At 42.1% G+C, this 19,072-nt stretch overlaps 1 protein-coding gene across 7 annotated transcripts in view; it reads right to left on the reverse strand.

The window, feature by feature from the left end:
• The window catches only part of Dab1 (DAB adaptor protein 1), an 803,063-nt gene that overhangs the window by 259,564 nt on the left and 524,427 nt on the right, over nt 1-19,072 (reverse strand). For all 7 annotated transcript variants that reach the window (XM_052718127.1, XM_052718129.1, XM_052718128.1 and 4 more), the window contains one exon: nt 5,167-5,368. In XM_052718127.1, the coding sequence (XP_052574087.1) occupies nt 5,167-5,233 (67 nt within the window). In that variant the 5' untranslated portion in view covers nt 5,234-5,368. The remainder of the gene's footprint in view (nt 1-5,166; nt 5,369-19,072) is intronic.

Below are 19,072 nucleotides of genomic sequence, written 5' to 3' on the forward strand. Positions count from 1 at the left end.
AGAACCACTTGTCTGCTAGTCACAGGACCCCTCCTTCCACAACAGCCTTCCACAACAGCCTTCCACTGGGCACCCCAATACTGTGGCTGGAAGTAGCAGGAATTGAATCAATTGACTCTCTTTTTGATGGCAGGCAAGGAACCTGAATATTGTGGAATATTTAACTACATAAAGATGTATTACATTTATTTCTGCTATGGAATATCACTTTAACTGCATAAAGGTGTGTTACGTTTGTTTATGCTGCATTTGTTTAACATGTAAGGACATGTGTTTAATTAGGTAAAGATGTGTTGCATCTGTTTCACCGTGCCTGCCTAAGGCACCTGACTGATCTAATAAAAAACTGAATGGCCATTAGCTAGGCAGGAGAGGGATAGGTGGGGCTGGCAGGCAGAGAGAATAAACAGGAGGAAGAATCTAGGCTCGAGTGATGAATGAGAGAAGGAGGAGAGAATGAGGGAGACCTGGGGCCAGCCAGCCAGTGATGAGAAGCAGTGAATGTAATATATACAGAAAGAAAAGTAAAAAGTTCTGAGGCAAAAGGTAGATAAAGAGAAGCAGGTTAATTTAAGTTAAAAGTGCTAGCTAGAAACGAGCCTAAGCTAGGCAGAGCATTCACAACTAATAAGAACTCTCTGAGTCATGATTTGGAAGCTTGGTGGCCTAAATAAAAAGCCTGGTACACCTGAAAATACAGATTTCCTTCTCTGGTTTTCCATCCAATTCCACTCCTGGGATGGGCACTGTTCGACAATTTGTATGTGCTGTGACATAATCTAATAACAATGAAATAAAGAAAACAACTTGATTTCTCGCTGTTTCTACACCTCATTTGCATGCTGAAGACTCTTGCTATGTCTCATGCACACCCTGTCTAGAAACTCATTCCTTGAAGAAATATGCCCTATGCTTGTGTCTGAAACTGCTTGGCTTGCTTTCACAGTCTAAGTTAAAGGAACAGGGCAACAGGCTCCTAATAAACTGGACAGGGCATCTTAGCTTTCATGATGCAAAGTATTCATTTCCAAGAAATAAAATATCTTTCCTAGGATCCATCTAAATCTCACCTTGGAGGGAAAAAAAACCCAAAAACAAAAACAAAAATAAAAAAAAAAACAAACCTCTTTTATTTTGTAAAATCATGTAATAGTTTTGGAAATTAATGGCAGATAACAAATCAAGATATAAAATTGCACAGATTGTATAATATCAGCCATGTATTACCCAAGTGCATCAATACAAAATGAAATCTTTTAGAATGTTAATAATACTGAATTTTGGGTTCGTGGGATGCATGATTTCTTTCTCTCTTCTTATTTCTATAACAAGTGCATAAAAATTTTAAAAAGTTAAACAACTAGAAAATATTTTTATAGAAAGTGGACTAAATATTATTCATGTTTTCTTTCTGTCAGCATCCATATATGAGTATATAACTGAGTAATACAAGCTACAAATCAGTACAAAAAAAGTTACATTAAGAAGACAATTGTTTACTAAAGAAATCATACCCCACAGGTTAGAGAAAATACTACATTGTGACCAAGATAAGTGGACCCAGGAATTGAAGGTTAGAAAATCTACTGGTGATTTCTACAGCAATAAAAGGAAAATACACACAACCACTGAAGCAAGTACAGAAACAAATTAAGATCCAAATTCCTCAAAAAATACATAAAAAATACTAATAACGAACCTTTAGTAAAAGTGTTATACTTAAATATAATTTTAAATATTTTTCATTAATCCCAAAGAAAGGGTAGTTATTATTGTTAAATAGTATATTGACAGATTCAGCCAAAGCAATATGACAGGCAAAGTAAGTACTTGAGGATTTTATTTTCATATTATATGTTGGCTCCATAAAACCCCAAAAAGCAGTTAAAGAATATATTAGTGTGTTCAAGATTCAAGATTAATATATAAAATATCCCACGAAAGTTATTTATTGTGACCAAGGTAGCAGCATCTATTTAACAAAATACTTATTTTATTATCAAATCCTTACAAGTAATGAATGAATATTGTTACTACACACTCATCTTCTACTTTTAATGTATTCCTATGCCTTTATGGTCCTTTTGTCTACACAGATGTACCTAGAGTAAAGAGTGCTTATCACTATTGCACAGGTAAAAGTAATTGTAAAATCATTCTCTAGGACAAATCAGTAACATCTGTTAAAAGCTCCCTTGCTATATAAAATGCGATAAGAAAAATCCGTGGTGATGATAAGGAAAAGAAGGGAGGAAGAAAAGGAAGCATTATCTGTTGTTAACAATAGTCATGCACCATCAAAGTCCATATAATGAAGCTTTAAACGCCAGTGTGACGGGATTTGGGGTGAATAGGTGGATAGACAGACAAAGGTGCTAGCTGAAATGATGGTAGGACCTTCAAGATAGGAATAGCAATAGAAGGAGGAGTAGGGGAAGGAGAAAAGGCAGGGGTGAGGAGGGGGAGGGAGAGCAGGGGAGGAAGGAGAAGAGAGGCAGGGAAGGGCAGAGAATGTTGCTCCGTGTTCCAGGTGACACAGTGAGAGAAGGTGGCCATCTACAACCAGGCAGAGAGAGCCTTCATGACAACAGAGATCATTGGGATCTTATTCTTAGATGTATATTCTAGCACATACATCAGTAAGAAATACATTTGTGCTTTAAGCCATTCAATTTATGGTATTTGTAAGGGCTGCTCAAGCTGATTAATCCAAGATACAGGGTGAGGAAATAAAAAATCAAGTCGAGTGATGGAAAGATGATGGAGAAGAAGGAAAATGGGATGAGGAGGAAAGGCAAAGGGAGGAAATGATAGAGTGAACTGTCAACTTCTGTTGAACATTTAATATACTCTAGCCTACGGATTTAATTGCCTTCTTTAAATGACCCTACATAGTCAGCCACTGAGTTTATACTGTATGTTTTATTTTATAGGAGAGGAAAACAGGGCCCAGAGGGGTGAACTGAACTGTCTCAGGTCAGAACTTGGGCTTGCCTGCCTGCTGAACTCCAAGGTCTCAGCAACGGGCATTGTTCCCCCACTATATTCGATGTTGATGATGTAGATTCTTAGGAGATGAAGCTGAGGAGCCTGTAACAGGGTCACCACCACATTCCCATCCAGGTCAAAATCCTTAGTGTCCTGAAAAACTTAAAAATCCTCTCTTCAGAATGCTCCTGAATTTTGTACATTAAAATTGGGAGAAAAAAAATTCTCTTAGGATAAAATTTTAAGGCATTAAATAAACATTCAAGAGCACAAGTTTAGGGGAATGGTTACTTTTGAAGCAGAAATGTAATTTGTCAGTTTCTACTGCAAAAGCATTTGAATTCTAGGACACACTTCCCAACCTTCTCCCCACACAGCACTCTCTCAAGACCCTTGCCCATTTGTTTTTTTTTGGTTTTTTTGTCTGTTATTCTTAGACTGGGAGGCATAAAAAACAAGGTTTGCATGAAGTTTCAGGCAATAAAATAGACTGTCTCCAAAATATTTGTGTTTCAAATAAACATCAAACGCAAAATTTATAGTTTGTCCTAGAGTTCTGACAGTCCAGGAGCTGTATGTGGATTCCATTTATGCCCTATGCTTCACGGGTACCCGACAAATGCCATCACAAAACATGATTAGGCAGGCACAGTGATGTCTCCAACAAATCACTGCCTGCACAGAGAAGCCAAGAGCATCCTGATTTGCAAATCCACACAGATTTCAAGTCCTGAAAGAACTTTTAATCCCCTTGCATGCAGCTAACATGGGGGATAGGAACTGAAACCACGAAGATTATATATATATATATATATATATATATATATATATATATGTACAATATACAAATGCACACATCCAACACATACCACACAAACACAAACATACACACATACACACAGGAATATACACATATACCACACCCACTCACACTCACACATAGACCACATGCACATAACACACACACACACACACACACACACACACACACACACACCATGAGCACACACTTAACAAAAGGCATATTCATAAAGCCATAGAACCAATTCTCCCCCAAAACATGCACGGTGATAGAATTATCTTTGTAAATGACTCTGGACATGTCAATTTTCATCACCAGTTACCTGTGCACCTCCTCTCAAGTACTTTCCACGTGCTGAGAGTCCTGGGGTGAACTGTGGGAGCCCACAGAAGCTATCTAGTGAAACCTTACTCAGAGTCAGAGAATCTGGGCTTGCTTTACCCAGCAGGGCTGCATAAGGAGATGATTTGACCACGGGCATGTTTACCAGGTGTTTGGAAAGGTCTACACTTGGCTGTATGGTGTGCTTTGATCTTGCAAGGGGGAGGTCTTTTGCCTCTCCCCTTGGCATGTTATAAAAAAGCCCTGTTCAATAAAGGATGAGGCTGGTGGGTATTGACCCAGGCCCTCCCAAAGCTATCCTGTGTTTCTGTTTTTCTTCTCATTGACTAGGTCTCTCTTTCTATCATTTCTTAATTCCTCTCTCCTCCACCTAAGAACCCTTCAAAAGGTGGGAGCAGATTAGAGCTGGACTCCCACCATGAACATGGGATCTAGCTCTGTGAGTTGCTACTCAAGATGACTCACAAAAGCATAAGGCATTTTAGATAAAGTGAGACAGTACCAAAGCACAACTGAAGCAAAACACACAAACCGCCAATTCCCACAGGGAGCAAGGAAAGCCTCTCACAGGAGGTTGCAGGAAACTCAGCCTGGACAATGGGCACTGATCCATGTAGGAAAGGCAATGAGCTAGAACAGGCTTTCTGTTGATGGCTCCGTAGTTCTCAGTATGGCCTCCAGACAAGCATGGCCTGGGAACTCGTTAGCAGCGTAGTCTGTGGTCAGAGTTTGAGAAGCATGGCAATATGCAAAAGAGAAACACAAACGGCAGAAAGTCTGGAGTGGGAGCAGAATTGGCAACTGGGGACAAAAGGGATTGATCCTGATGGAGAAATGGCTAGAAGACATGCCCAGGCCTTGTGTATTATAAAAACACATTGGGTTTTACCGGAGAATAACAGTCATCAAAATAGGAGCACACAATCACCACAAAAATAACACCCGCTGCATCGCTCTGTTTCTGCATTATTCTAGAGTCAACTTCATCAATACACAGAAAAGCAGCCTTATGAAGGGCACAAAGTCAGCCCTACCTTTCTTCCTGGAGTCTTTCTTGGCGCTGGTTTTCACAGCTACTTGAAGTTCTGTCTCAGTTGACATCCTACTTAATCCTTAGTCCTCTTCACACAGACCCCGGGCCTTGGCCAGGCTCATCGAGGATCCTCTCCAAGAGAAAGGCTCCTCCCTTCAGAAAGGACACCCCGCGCTGTGCATGTCATTCACTCTTTCGGAGTGCTGCAAATCAAAGCAAGAATACTCAGAGTCAGGATCCTTCTGGGGCTGAATGGAAATGTGAGGAACTGGACCAGCAGACACACAATAGCAAGATCTGCTTGGTGTTGGTGCACAAATTTGTTCATCTGAGTTCATGAAGACATGGATGGGGTTTATACCACAAATGAGAATGAGAACATTCTTTGCAAAACAGTTTAGCAAGCTAAAAGCTTAATTTTCAAAAGCAGCAAACCACAGCTTTTTGTTGCCCATGTTCCCGATGGCCAAGCACTAGATGCCACCCAGAAAATATCACCAAGACATATTTCCTGACCAGCCCCTTGTGGAGACATTTTCAACAATGGGCCACCCATCCATCAGCCAAGCTTGATCAGAGCCTGGGCAGCTAAGGCAGATCATAGGGGAGTGACCTGTAGTCTGTCCCTCACTGGCAGGCATCAGGGGGGGCACAGAGTTGACATGCAATTGGGCTCCAAGGGTGAGGTGACAAATGGGGCTGAGAAACTTTGCAGCAAGCCAATTTTTATGTCAGCTTTTCCCCTAGCTATAAGAGCAGACAAGCATTTAATGTGGGGAAAGAAAAAGACGTGGTAGTGGGAGACCCACATTTTGTTCATTCCTTCTCTAAGCTTGTATTGCACAACACTGAATACTATGAAGAATAGATGCTGTTAGGAGAGTGATGATGATTAGGACAACATGGACACCTCCATTGCAGTTAGCATTTACTATGCACTTACTAGATACACTCAATACTCTGACCTTAATGCTGCACATGCACTGTCGCCTTGGATCTCATTTAAATTGAATAAATGCACTGCCCTTGTCAATAGTTTTTTTCCCAGCCCCTATCTGATAGTTGTAGCTGAGACTCCACTGAGAATAAACATCTCACTAGTTACCCACTTTCAATAATATTAAGCAAATGTCTACTAGAAATGGTTTTTGAAATAGTGCAACCAATTTTTAGCTCATTCCACAGAACTGGAACTGTTTAATCTAAGAGTGCTGACCCTGAATGCCAGTTACAGCTCAAAAAGACTAATGACCTAACCCTGTTAATCATGACAATTAAAGATGGCTTAACTCTAAGGCCTAATATGAAGGCCATATAAAATTACATTAAAGCCTAATTATGAGGCAATGTCCACCTTTATCCAAAGACACCTGGTAAGATTTTTTAAAATAACCTAATTATTTTTTTCCAAAGGTTACTATCTCTGTATGTAAGCACTTGAATTAGAGGATCTAAGGTGACAAGTAAAGAAGAGAGCTAATTGCCTCTGTAGAATGGACTTTCTGAAGCCACACATTAAAAAATGAGAATGTCTTCACTATCTTTGTGGCATGATCTGCATGCCAGCTCCTTTCCAAATACACAGCCCATCACGGACAGTAGAATCACAATTATTGGTCATATAATGGCATACTCATAATACCCATCATTTTATTGCAATACATAATTGCTAGACTCTAGTATAGGCCATATATAATCAAACACCATGCAACTCTGGTGGCCAGGAAGAAATCATCACAAAGAAGTGGGACCCAACAGAAGACTCAGTTTTGTGGAGGACAGCAATTATGTGCATGACCAGAACCAAAGTAGATATAAATGCCAGACATGCTGGGGCACAAAGAGGCAATGTTTACTTTGCTTGAAAAGTCGTTAAAGCTGCACATGGGACGAGCCCCATTCTGCATGGTCCCAAAGAACCATGCTTTTGTCAAAAGGACATGCACAGTGGAAAGAACCCCCTAACCACATGTACAACAAATACATAAGTGAATGAATAAGTATCATTTTATGGGCTTGTCATATGAAATAGCAAAGAGACTGGAAATTAATAAATCTAATGAATGAGAGGAAGCTCAAGTCAGGCAGGAAGGCCATTCAGTGGGGGTCCTTTCCCCACCCCTCCCTTTTGCTTCTGCTCCATCAGTTCTCTGTTGTTGGGTCTGCCTTGACTTTCACCCAACTCCTTGAGGCTCACTTCAAAAAAAAACAGTCCAACTTGAAAAAGTTCTGAGTTCTCTATTAAAATGGAATCTCTCTCTTTCATCTAGACCATCATTTCTGGCTAAGTCCAGAGTTTCAGGAGTTTTCCAGCTCTGTGACACTGAGGAAGTCACTAAGTTTCCCCTGTTTCTTTACCAGGATGACAGAGCTAATGTTGCCAAATCAATGAAGTTCCTGTGGAACTACGTGGGATCACACCTGTCACAAGGCTGAAAGTTGGCCAAGTACACCCTACTAGCAAGCACTTCATGAATGTGAGGTCAGAGTATCTTTTGTGGTTTGACCAAGACCTCGTGTCTGGTATGAGACCACATGCCCATGAGAAACTGGGATAGCCTAAGTCTGCTTTCTGAGAATGAACAAAATACAGGAAGGGGTAGGATATCAGATCTTCCCATCCTGCTGGCCCTGTATCCAGTAGGTACCTAATCGCTAAATATAGAAAAAAAAAAAAAAAACCTTACAGACATGGATTCATACAATTTCAAAGATTTTAAAAGCTACTATATGAAAATGGCTAGAATTTGGACTATTTTCTCTTCATCCACTTCAAAGGCCAGCATCTAGCACCTCTCCAATTCCCCTGGGTATCCGGAGTCACTCGTTTGGCAAAATGTGATACGTTTGAGTGCTGTGAGCATTACTTGTGTATCTCTGAAGTACTTCCCTGTATCAATAATGGCAGGAAACACCAGAGCCCTTCTGAATGGAAACTTCAATAGGGAAACTGTGTGGAGAGTGCACACAGCAAGGGCCTGCCATCCCCTTTAATTTTCCAAAAGCCAGAGGTTGAGCGAATTCTGTGAAGTAACTCCAAATTATTTAGGAAATTCATTTCTTTGTAATTAAGGAGATTAAAGTCCTTCGGGGCCAGAAACCATGTGACAACTCCAATCATTTCCCCAGTAAAAGCTGAGAAACCCTATCAGTTAAATTCAGGCTAGCCTGGAATTTTGAAATGCTTCAATAATGTTTCTTTGCTCCACACAATCTGCGGTAATTTAATATTTCTGAAGTGTGTCAGGTTTTTTATAATGAGCTCTTCAAGTCTAAATGTGAATTATGTAACATTCCACTGCAGACATTCTGTCTAGTGGACTGCTTCTGAAATGTAAAATCCCATGTTGGGGGTATGACAGGAAGGGCGACAAACACACCCTCCCTCAAAGCAGAAGAGACAGATATCCTCTGTTTCAAAAGCAAAGCAGGGAGGTTTGGGTAACTCTGACAGCACAAACATAAGCTAAAACACATACTATAATGCAGATTTATATTCTCTCTCCCCATCATGGATGGCGTTCTGTGGTAAGATGGCTACAAATTTTTCAGACATTTCTTATTCAATCATTTCATCAATGTAAAAGGCTAGATATATTTTTATTTAGCAGATGAGAAACCTGGGACACGGCCAGGTGAGGAGCTAGTCCAAGGTGACATGGTGAATAAGTGGCTTCGTATAGAACAGGGGTTCTCTGCTGTGGGATGGTCTGTATGTCAAATGTGTTGCTGATTAGTCATTAAATAAAACACTGATTGGCCATTGGCTAGGCAGGAAGTGTAGGCGGGACAAGGAGGAGAATAAAGCTGGGAAGTGGAAGGCTGAGTCAGAGAGACACTGCCAGCCGCCACGATGACAAACAGCATGTGAAGATGCCGGTAAGCCACGAGTCACGTGGCAAGGTATAGATTTATAGAAATGGATTAATTTAAGCTGTAAGAACAGTTAGCAAGAAGCCTGCCACGGCCATACAGTTTGTAATCAATATAAGTCTCTGTGTTTACTTGGTTGGGTCTGAGTGGCTGTGGGACTGGCAGGTGAGAGAGATTTGTCCTGACTGTGGGCCAGGCAGGAAAACTCTAGCTACAGTTCTCAACCTTCCTAAGGCTGTTTGACCCCAAAGGGGTCACGACCCACAGGTTGAAAACAACTGGTATAGAACAAAGCACAAGGCATACTTCACCCCCTTCACCTCTCCTTCCTCAACCACGGAAGAATGAGTAAAGAGGATGTGATGTGGTCTTTCTGTCCCCTGGACTATTACTCAGCTGTTAAAATGAACTAGGCAACAATGGTACAAGGTATAACATGGAGGAACCTTGGAAACCAAGGCCAAGTGAAGGGAGTCAGACAAAGGAGGCTGCATAGAGTATGATTTCATTTCAAGGCAATGGTCAAGACAGGTAAATCCAACTAAGCAGATCAGTGATTATTATGGGCGAATCTGGTAGTAAAAGAGACTATTTAATGGAAACAAGGTCCATTTGGGGGGTGATGAAAATATTTTGGAACTAGATAGGGATGACGGCTGGTATTTGCAAATATCTGTGATAAGTGTAACAAAAACCTTTTACAATGGTTAATTTTATGCTATATATTGCACCTCAACTGAAAAAAAAAAATCACAATAATACTGCTCCAGCTTGATACAAGTCTTATATGGCATACCAAGAAGATACATATTCCCTTCTAAAAAAAAAAAAAAAATTAGACAATGAGTGCCTGGACATTTGAAGACAGAGTTCAGGATCAGGACTTCATATGTGCAGCATTGAAAATTGCACCCAACTATCATTGTGTTGTGGTTGGCATTGCAGTGCATCTTCCTTGGTGGTGTCTAAATTATAAACACATGAAACGGGCCATTTCAACAAGGAACAAATGTTTGCAAGCTGCAGGCAAGCAACCCTGGTTTCCTCACCAGTAAATTAAGAATTGTGCCACAGGGTATGAGGGATTTGAAAATAAAATAGAGTGGCCCCATAACAAGGCCAGCTCAGTCTGGGAAGCAAGTCACCTTTTGTTGTTGCTGCAAGAAAGACCTATGTCTGGTGTCCTTTTGAAAAGGGACAGGGCAATCAGCCAGACGAAAGTGATGATTGCTATTGGAGTCGTGATGACTTCTATAGGCTGGGTGGTGCAGTGACCAGGTGGCAGGTTGAAGTGATATGGCAGAGGGTGACCATTCTCACACAACAGTTCTTTGGGGAATTTGCACACTGTTCTACACAGCTGGAAATCAAAAGAGATGGGAACAGAGGGAGACAAAACAATGGAGCACGGTACTTCCATTTTATGCTCCATGAGAACCCCAAAGTCCAGTCATGGTAGGACTGGGCAGGAAAGACAGATCAAGTCACCTAGGAATCTGAAGTTGGACTGCATACACTCCATCTTGGGTAGGGAGGGTGTTCAAAATTTAAAAAGTAAATGCCAAACACATTTATCAGGCTCTTCTGCTTTCTGCAATGTGACAGGCCAAAGAATTTTGAAACTATTTCTGACACATTACAAGACTAGCAAGGAAGGAGTGCGCTGGTGTCCTGGGAGTCAGAGTTCTCAGGAAGAAAAGATGTTTGAGTATACAGAAAGAATAAAGCAGGAAAGAATGCTAGGAGGCAGATTAGAAACTGGAGGTTTCAGGGGATGAAACCTAAATATATGTGTGTTTGTATTTAACGGTGTGTGTTCATCTGTGTTTTCATCCACTAAACAGCGTAGAATTCCAGGAACAGCGAGATACCTCCTACTTGGAGGGTGGCCTCTAGCCCTATTCTTCACACAAGAAGCCAGGGCTGGAGTGTAGGGGAACAGGACCAGCCTCAAATGCCATGTTCTTCCAGGAAGTGAAGAAGTACTCAATGAAACTAAGGAAGTAAAGGTCTTAGGACAATGCCACCTTGGATGATACACTTCAAGCAACAAGATGATAGGAAGTGATACATGACTGAACAAAACAGAAATCCGTGAATCCACATCTGTAGGAAGCAGAGAAAGCCCTGAGTGAGTAAAGTCCTGCTGAATGTGTGCTGTTGACATGAGCCCAACCATATGAAGGAGCCCAGAGCTTGGGATAAAAAGTCATCTCAAGGGAACAAGTGTTGATAGTATGTGAAGAAAATATCCTCCATAGCTGCCCCCTGGATATTTCCAGCCTATAGTATTCCTCGATAGATACTGTTCCTACTGATCTAGCTGTGTACCGTAAGCCCCACCTCCTTGTCACCTCATCTTCTTGTTCAGCAGGACGCAAGCCTCTCTGTTCAACTCTAGGTAAGAGAGCTTGAGCTTCCGGGAGGCTGAGGTTTCTCCATTCCAGCGCCCACTCCACCCGGTCCCAGCTTTTTTGTGTTTCTGTGTGTTTGTCATTTCTTGATTCCCTTGTCATTTTAGTCAGGTCCAGATCCCTGGAGCCATGCTGGACATGCCCAACCCTGCTGACAGGTGAACAAAGGGGACGATGGAAAGGCTGCTGCATAGAGTGGATGCGGGCACTGAGTGACCGTGACAAGGGAGCACTGCAGCTCTGCATTTGCAGCCATCAGAGTGGAGGCTAGTCCGGTCTAACCTTAGACAAATGGAGATCTGGGGATCTTTGATGAGGAACAGGACTTCGCAGGTCTTAAAGTGTCTTTCCACTTAATCTGTGGGTTCCAAGGGGAAATTTGTAATCATACAGTAGAAGAGTTGAACAACATCTTGATTAGCTTATGTAGACCAGTGTCAATAAGGAGAGCAGAAGGGAGGTGCACAGAGAATGTAGCATCTCTGCTCTTGCCCAAGCCTCCTGACCAGGGATCTGAAAAGGCTGCACCTTTCAAAGTGGGGGACAGTGAGGGACAGCTTTGTTCTCCAAAAATGCAGTAAACCACAAAGGCAGGCTAGAGAAAGTTTAGAGGGAACGTGTGATCTCTATACAGGATCTTGTTGTGAAGAGAAAACACATACCACAGTGGAAATCTTTGTAATGATTAAAGCTACATTAGGTATCAATACTGCACCAATGTTGAGTTTATTTGATAACTTTTCTATCTATAGTTGTACAAGAGAATATATCTATTCTTAGAAAAATATTTCAAGTACTTAGAAGTAAAGGGCCAAGACATGTCTAGATTACTTTGAAATGATCCAGGAGAAAATTGTGTACATGCAAATGCACATATGTGTGTACTCATGTAATACCTAAAACATGATGCCTATACATGATAAAACACAAGGGATAAAACATTAGCATTGGCACCTAAGTAAAAGGCTTAAGTGAACTCATATTCCTTTACTTTTCAACCAACTTTGAGATTTCCATTTTACACATGCATGCACGTGAACATATGCGCGCGCGTGTGCGCGCACGCGCACACACACACACACACACACACACACACACACAAACACTACAGCTTAGCTCAGATCCTAGCACACATACATACATTATAGCTTAGTTCAGACCCTAGCACACAATACCAGCAGAAATACTTTTTGATTACATTTTTAAATGTATTTATTTATATTAGTGTGTGTGTGTGTGTGTGTGTGTGTGTATGAGAGAGAGAGAGACAAGGGGCCCAATATCAGAAAACAAATGTGGAGGTCAGGGAACAGCATAATAGTCATTGAATCAGTTCTCTCCTACTTTTCCATAGTTTCCAGTGATGGTGCTCAGGTCACCAGGCTTGCAGAGTAAGCACCTTTACCCTATGAGCCATCTTGTTGGCCCCAAACAGTACAGTAGTAAAGAAAGTCCAACGGATGTAGGCCAAACTCATTTGAAATAGTTTATAAATGAAACTCACTTGAAATAATTTATAAACGAAACACATTTCTCCTTTTCAAAATTAATGTAGAAGATAAATGATACCTTGCTATGTAATATCTATTGGGTCTCACTTTCCTAGGGAAAAAAAATCCAGAAGTAAACTATGTACAAAGTTTATCAGATTACTCATTGTAAAATGGGATGGTAATGAAATTAGTTCTACATGTGGACACGAGTAGGGACAAGTGGAAGCTCTGAGGAAATGTTCGTTACAGTACAATGCTACCCCTCAAAGGCAGGGGCCACTGTTCAAGTGTCTGCCAGCCTCCAGCAGCCAATGATGCTGAAGAATGTTTTTATCTAATCAAATTCGAAGCCAAACAAAGTCAGAACCAGGTTTTAGCAATATTAAAGGAGTTTCCTTGACAGCCACATGGCACACTTAGGGGTGTTTCATTTCACTGATGGATCATAAAGCTTCATTAAATATTTTAGGACCATGGAAATTCATTATGTAACTCCGAGGGTATTTAAAAAGATGTGAGAACAAGCCTACAATCCTAGCACTTGGGAAATGAATGGAGGCAGCAAGATCAGTAATTCAAAACCACCCCGGCTACACAGTAAATCTGAGCCAGCCTGGGTTACATGAAACCCTAGATGGGAAAAGAAAACAATAACAAAATCCAAAAACTTAAAGAAAGTAAGAAAACCCGACAGACAGACAGGAAGGTAGGCTAAGTGTGTAATCCTCACGTCATCTTGCCACTGTTGACAATACTATGGGCCCTTCTATAAAGCCCTGGCCTCTGATTTCACATCATACACAAAGCGGCAGGCTCTAAACTTAATGAGTGGCTGGAGTTGGACTCCTGCCTGACTCCACCACTGACTCCTAGTGACTGCCTGTGTGCCTTTAGTTTCTTGTGCTATTTAATTAGCCTCAGTTTCTTCATCTGTAAAATAGGGAAACTTTCTATCTTGGTGGGTTTTTCAGAAGCCAAATGAAGGAAGCTGCAGTCTCTCAGCTGCCTGCTTTTCGTTCCCTCTGCTCAATGCTGCTCTCTTCCGCCCTTGCCCTCTTGCCTTCTCTCGGTCTTAACTCCTATCTTTTAAAGTTCTTATTATTTTATATACATACAAATGTTTTGCCTGCATGTATATCTGTGCACCACATGCATGTATGGTGTCCACAGAGGCTAGAAGTGGGTGGCAGAGCCGCTGGAACTGGCATCATCTGTATATCTTATTGGCTCTAAGAAGAGGGCATTGGATCCTCTGGAATTGGAATTAGGAATGGTTATAAACTGCCACATAGACACTGAGAATCAAATCCAGGTCCTCAGAAGAGGAGTCAGTACTCTTAACCATTGAGCCATCTCTCTAGTTCCCTTATTATCCTTTTAATACAGCTATGTATCTACATTCTTAGTTAGGCATCACACTACCCCACTATAAGTAAGAACATACTTGACCACCATTGGATGACAGCATCCACAGATACAGGGCCCAGTGCATGGTTCAGGAAGCACATAAGAAAACATAAAAGCAAGTTCGAGAAGTCACTGAGAAAGTGGCTGCTGAAAGCCTGTTCTCTTGGAATCCACTACTCTGTATGCTCAGAAAGAGATAAAGACATTAGCCCAGCATCAAGCTTTCAAGTGGTTCCTAAGTAGGCAACGGGCACTGCACAACCTCACTGTGCAGTATGAGGAAAGTTGGCAGGGTGGTACATAGCAGATAGGGATCTGCCTCAGCCTGGGACCAAGTAGCAGCAGGTGGAGTAGATTTTGGTCAGTAACTAGGATATGGAGTTAAGATAGAGGAGAAGGTATTCTATAGGTGACTTCTGAAAGGCTAGTGAATGGCAGCCATATTGACAAGCAAAGCTCTAGCTGACAGAGATGGAGATCACAGAGACAGAAATGGAGACTGAGACAGTGAGACACAAGGAGATGGAGATCACAGAGACAGAAATGGAGATTGATACAATGAGACACAGAGAGATGGAGATCACAGAGACAGAAATGGAGACTGAGACAGTGAGACACAAGGAGATGGAGATCACAGAGACAGAAATGGAGATTGATACAATGAGACACAGAGAGATGGAGATCACAGAGACAGAAATGGAGATTGATACAATGAGACACAGAGAGATGGAGATCACAGAGACAGAAATGGAGACTGAGAAAGTGAGACACAGAGAGATGGAGATCACAGAGACAGAAATGGAGATTGAGAAAGTGAGACACATGGAGATAGGTGTAGGTAGAGTTTTCCTGCCTGGCCCACAGTCAGGAAAAATCTACCTACAAATGGCGTCCAACGTGGTGGCAAGAGTTTCCACCTAAAAACTGAGAAAAAAAGATTCTAAAACGGAGCTAAAAACAGTTCCTAATTGTCTCTCTCAAATGAGCGGCAGCTGCCTGTTTGAGCTACTGGTGGGTTCCTAGAGTGCATGCTCAACCTGCAGTATGGCGGGAATGAGGCCTCTGCAAGTGGCACATTAAGCTGCATTGTGGATTTAGCCTTTGCTAGTACAAAACAAAAAAGGGTTTCTGGGCTACTTGCTGCTTGGATAAAAGCATAGACCCACGATAGCTCCCAGAGCTGGCGGTAAACCACAGCCATGTTGGGAAGCTGAGGTGGGCGGAGCCAGCAGCCACAGCTGCTGCAGTTTAAAGCAATAGATTCACAATAAGACAGATTCAGATGTAATAGTTTACAATGTATGTAAAAAATACATAGGCTTGAAAGAGACAAAAAAGGTGATATATACAGTTATATAAATAAATACATAGTTTTAAAAATAAAGACTTTAAAGAGACAGTAAAATTAATATAAAAAATAAGCCACGTAAAAATGGATATTACACAGAGAATCTGGATTGTGTTGTCTTTGGGATTTTTAACTGCAGAAAAACATTTGATTGTAAAAGCTGTTGAGTTATGCCAATATGTATATTTTAAAGGTACCTTGACTTCAAAATTTGGATATAAGGATATGTTGCTTTGGAAAAGAGTCTCTTTTGTTTCCACAGAAAGCCAGAGGCTATGGATTTGTTCCAGATTAAGATACATCAGGTTTGACCAGCCAAGACCCCCTGAAAGGTCTCCGATGACACCATGGCCCAGATGAGCCAACATCCAGAACGGTTTGAAGGCATCTGGCTCAGACGATACAGCCTCATGGACTATTCTATAATTCTAAAATTTTCTTTGTATCCCCATAAGATACAGCGCCCCCCTCCAGCAGGAAGTAGTAAGAGAAGCTATGCCCAAATTCCCAAATTATATGTAATTTTATTTTGTTAAGGTTAAAACCTTCCTTTTTGAAAAAAAAAAAGGGGGGGGAAGTGCTGTGGGATGTTCTGTATGGCAAATGTGTTGCTAATTAGTCAATAAATAAAACACTGATTGGCCATTGGCTAGGCAGGAAGTGTAGGCGGGACAAGGAGGAGAATAAAGCTGGGAAGTGGAAGGCTGAGTCAGAGAGACACTGCCAGCCGCAACGATGAGAAACAGCATGTGAAGGTGCCGGTAAGCCACGAGCCATGTGGCAAGGTATAGATTAATGGAAATGGATTAATTTAAGCTGTAAGAACAGTTAGCAAGAAGCCTGCCATGGCCATACAGTTTGTAACCAATACAAGTCTCTGTGTTTACTTGGTTGGGTCTGAGTGGCTGTGGGACTGGCAGGTGAGAGAGATTTGTCCTGACTGTGGGCCAGGCAGGAAAACTCTACCTACAGATAGGGACCACAGAGACAGAAAAAGGCAGAGACAGGCAGAGAGATGGATAGAGATGGAGACAGTCAATAAGGACAGAGAATAAGAAACATTAACTTCCTTATAAACCACTCAGTCTCAGGAATTCAGTTATAGCAATAGCAAGTAAACCTGGGCAAGCATGTAGATAAAAACACACACTGGTACAGTCTTCACAGATGCAGGGTAACTACTGGCTATCACAGGGGACACCTCAGGGGTATCTGAGGGGAACAATGGGGACAGTCCAGGTTCTGTCACTATGGTGTTAGCTCAGGTGTTACCAGGGACCCAGAGGTCAACAACTGGAATGGGGCATGATGGCATGGCTATATTAGTAAAGTTTCTTGGTTTAAAAGCTTCTGCTATTCAATGGCCCTTGTCTGAAAAGTCCCAGATTGCTGTGGGATATCTTTCTGTACGCTGTGAATATGTGTTGCTCTGATTGGTTGATAAATAAAGCTGTTTGGCCTATGGCAAGTCAGGTTATAGCTAGGCAGGAAGTTGAAGAGAGAGACAGGAAGAAGAAAAGCAGAGAGGGGAGACACTGCCCAAGGAGCAAGATGCCAGCAGACTGGTAAAGCCATGGGACACATGGCAAAACACAGATTAACAGAAATGGGTTAACTTATGATATAAGAGCTAGCTAGCAAGAAGCCTGAGCCATTAGGTCATACAATTGATAATTAATATTAAGCCTCTGAATGACTATTTTATAAGCAGCTGCAGGGACTTGGTACCAGGCAAAACAGGAGAAATCCTGTGACTACACCAGATAAATGAATCTTCAGGGGGAAAGGTCAAAACAAAAAACAAAAACAGGCTCTCTTCTCCTTCAGAACAGGGCTATTAATCAGTGTTTGTCAATCAAATCAGCTCAACGTTCAGCCTCTCAGCAACACTCTGCAAAGCTGACTAGGGATGCTGCAGGTTCAGAGAGATGGAACAAGGACTGTCTCCTGCTTCATCCACCCAGGGCAGAGGCCCAGTCAGTCACTGCACTGCTTCCCCCAACACAGTAATCCTAAAGGAGCCCCTCATGGGTCCTTTTAGTCACAGTGCTCCCCATCATTTTGACCCCTCCTGCACTGGCCAGGCAGGATACATCGTTCATTTGCTCCTCCTTACTGAACCTTGTTCATCTCCTCTATGTGTCTCCTTGCAATGGGTGTGACTGACAGAAGGCTACTGCTGTCCCCTGGGGTCTTACAGACAGAAAAAAACAAGTATTTAATGAGTCCCTCTCAGAAAGGGGGCCTTAAATAAACAAATGCTGCATTTGGCAGCTTCAACCTGCTGATTTACTTAAAATATATCAGGCCCTTATTTACTCTCCCTTCCACAAGCTGCATTTCATTATCTTCAAAGGGAGAGAGAGAGGGAGGGAGGGAGGGAGTAAGGAAGGAAGGGGAGGAGGGGGGAAAGGAGGGAGCAGAGGAAAGCATGCAACAGATGCTGCCATGCTACCTGGCTTCTAGGCTGACCTTGGGCAGGGACTCATCCCAACATCATCCAGATCAATGATCATTAGACTACTTCTCCTGCAAGAGTTCTGGCCATCTGCCCACGCAAGGGTCCCACTAAGAGAAGCCATCCTCTCCCTACAGAAAGTACAGACAGGTGGCATGATCTCTCCTACCACTGACATCCTATTTTTCTCTTCTCCTCTTCTCAAATGTCAAATTTTGATCACCTTCCTTTCAAAAAGCAGGACATCGTCTTCCTTTGCACTGCTAATGATCTGCTAGTCCCATCTCAATTACTGTAAAATGGGATACATGGATGTCTCAAATTTTCTCCACAAAAGGAGCTGCACTTGACGGGAAGCAACCCAATTTCCACAATTATCTCCCTGACAAAAAGCACCGGCAACAATGCTAACCGTGGGGTTGTGTTTTCCTGAGGCTGTAAATGAGGACGGATGCTCTGACAAAGGCCGTCTTGTTTCTGTTGTTCCCTGATTTGTGGGAGTATTTATTTGAACCATCTCACAGACACATAAAAAATGCAATCACTCTTGGCAACTCCCGAACAACCAAGCACCACAGAAGGCTGTTTGCGCTCCCAGGAAAGCTCCTCTTGGATTCACTGGTCAACATCCAATGCATTTCACTGTAGACACCTCCTAGACCACAGACCTGCTTCTTGTGCACACAGGCAGCTGTTTCTGAGAAGACAGCACACATGACAGCTCCCAAGAACATTGCAAGTAGTCCATGTCAGCCCAGCTGCAGTCCAGCCCTGGCATTGGCATTTTACAGGTGTGGGTACATCATGGGCACTGGATGAAAAGCTCCCCAAGTGGTTCTAACAGGTAGCAGAGTTCAGAGATGGGAATAACAGATATGAGAGCTCCCATGAGCCTCAGAGCCAGCATGACCCCT

Source organism: Peromyscus californicus, unplaced genomic scaffold (assembly GCF_007827085.1).
Source record: "Peromyscus californicus insignis strain IS unplaced genomic scaffold, ASM782708v3 Scaffold_5__1_contigs__length_169319896, whole genome shotgun sequence".
NCBI lineage: Eukaryota > Metazoa > Chordata > Mammalia > Rodentia > Cricetidae > Peromyscus > Peromyscus californicus.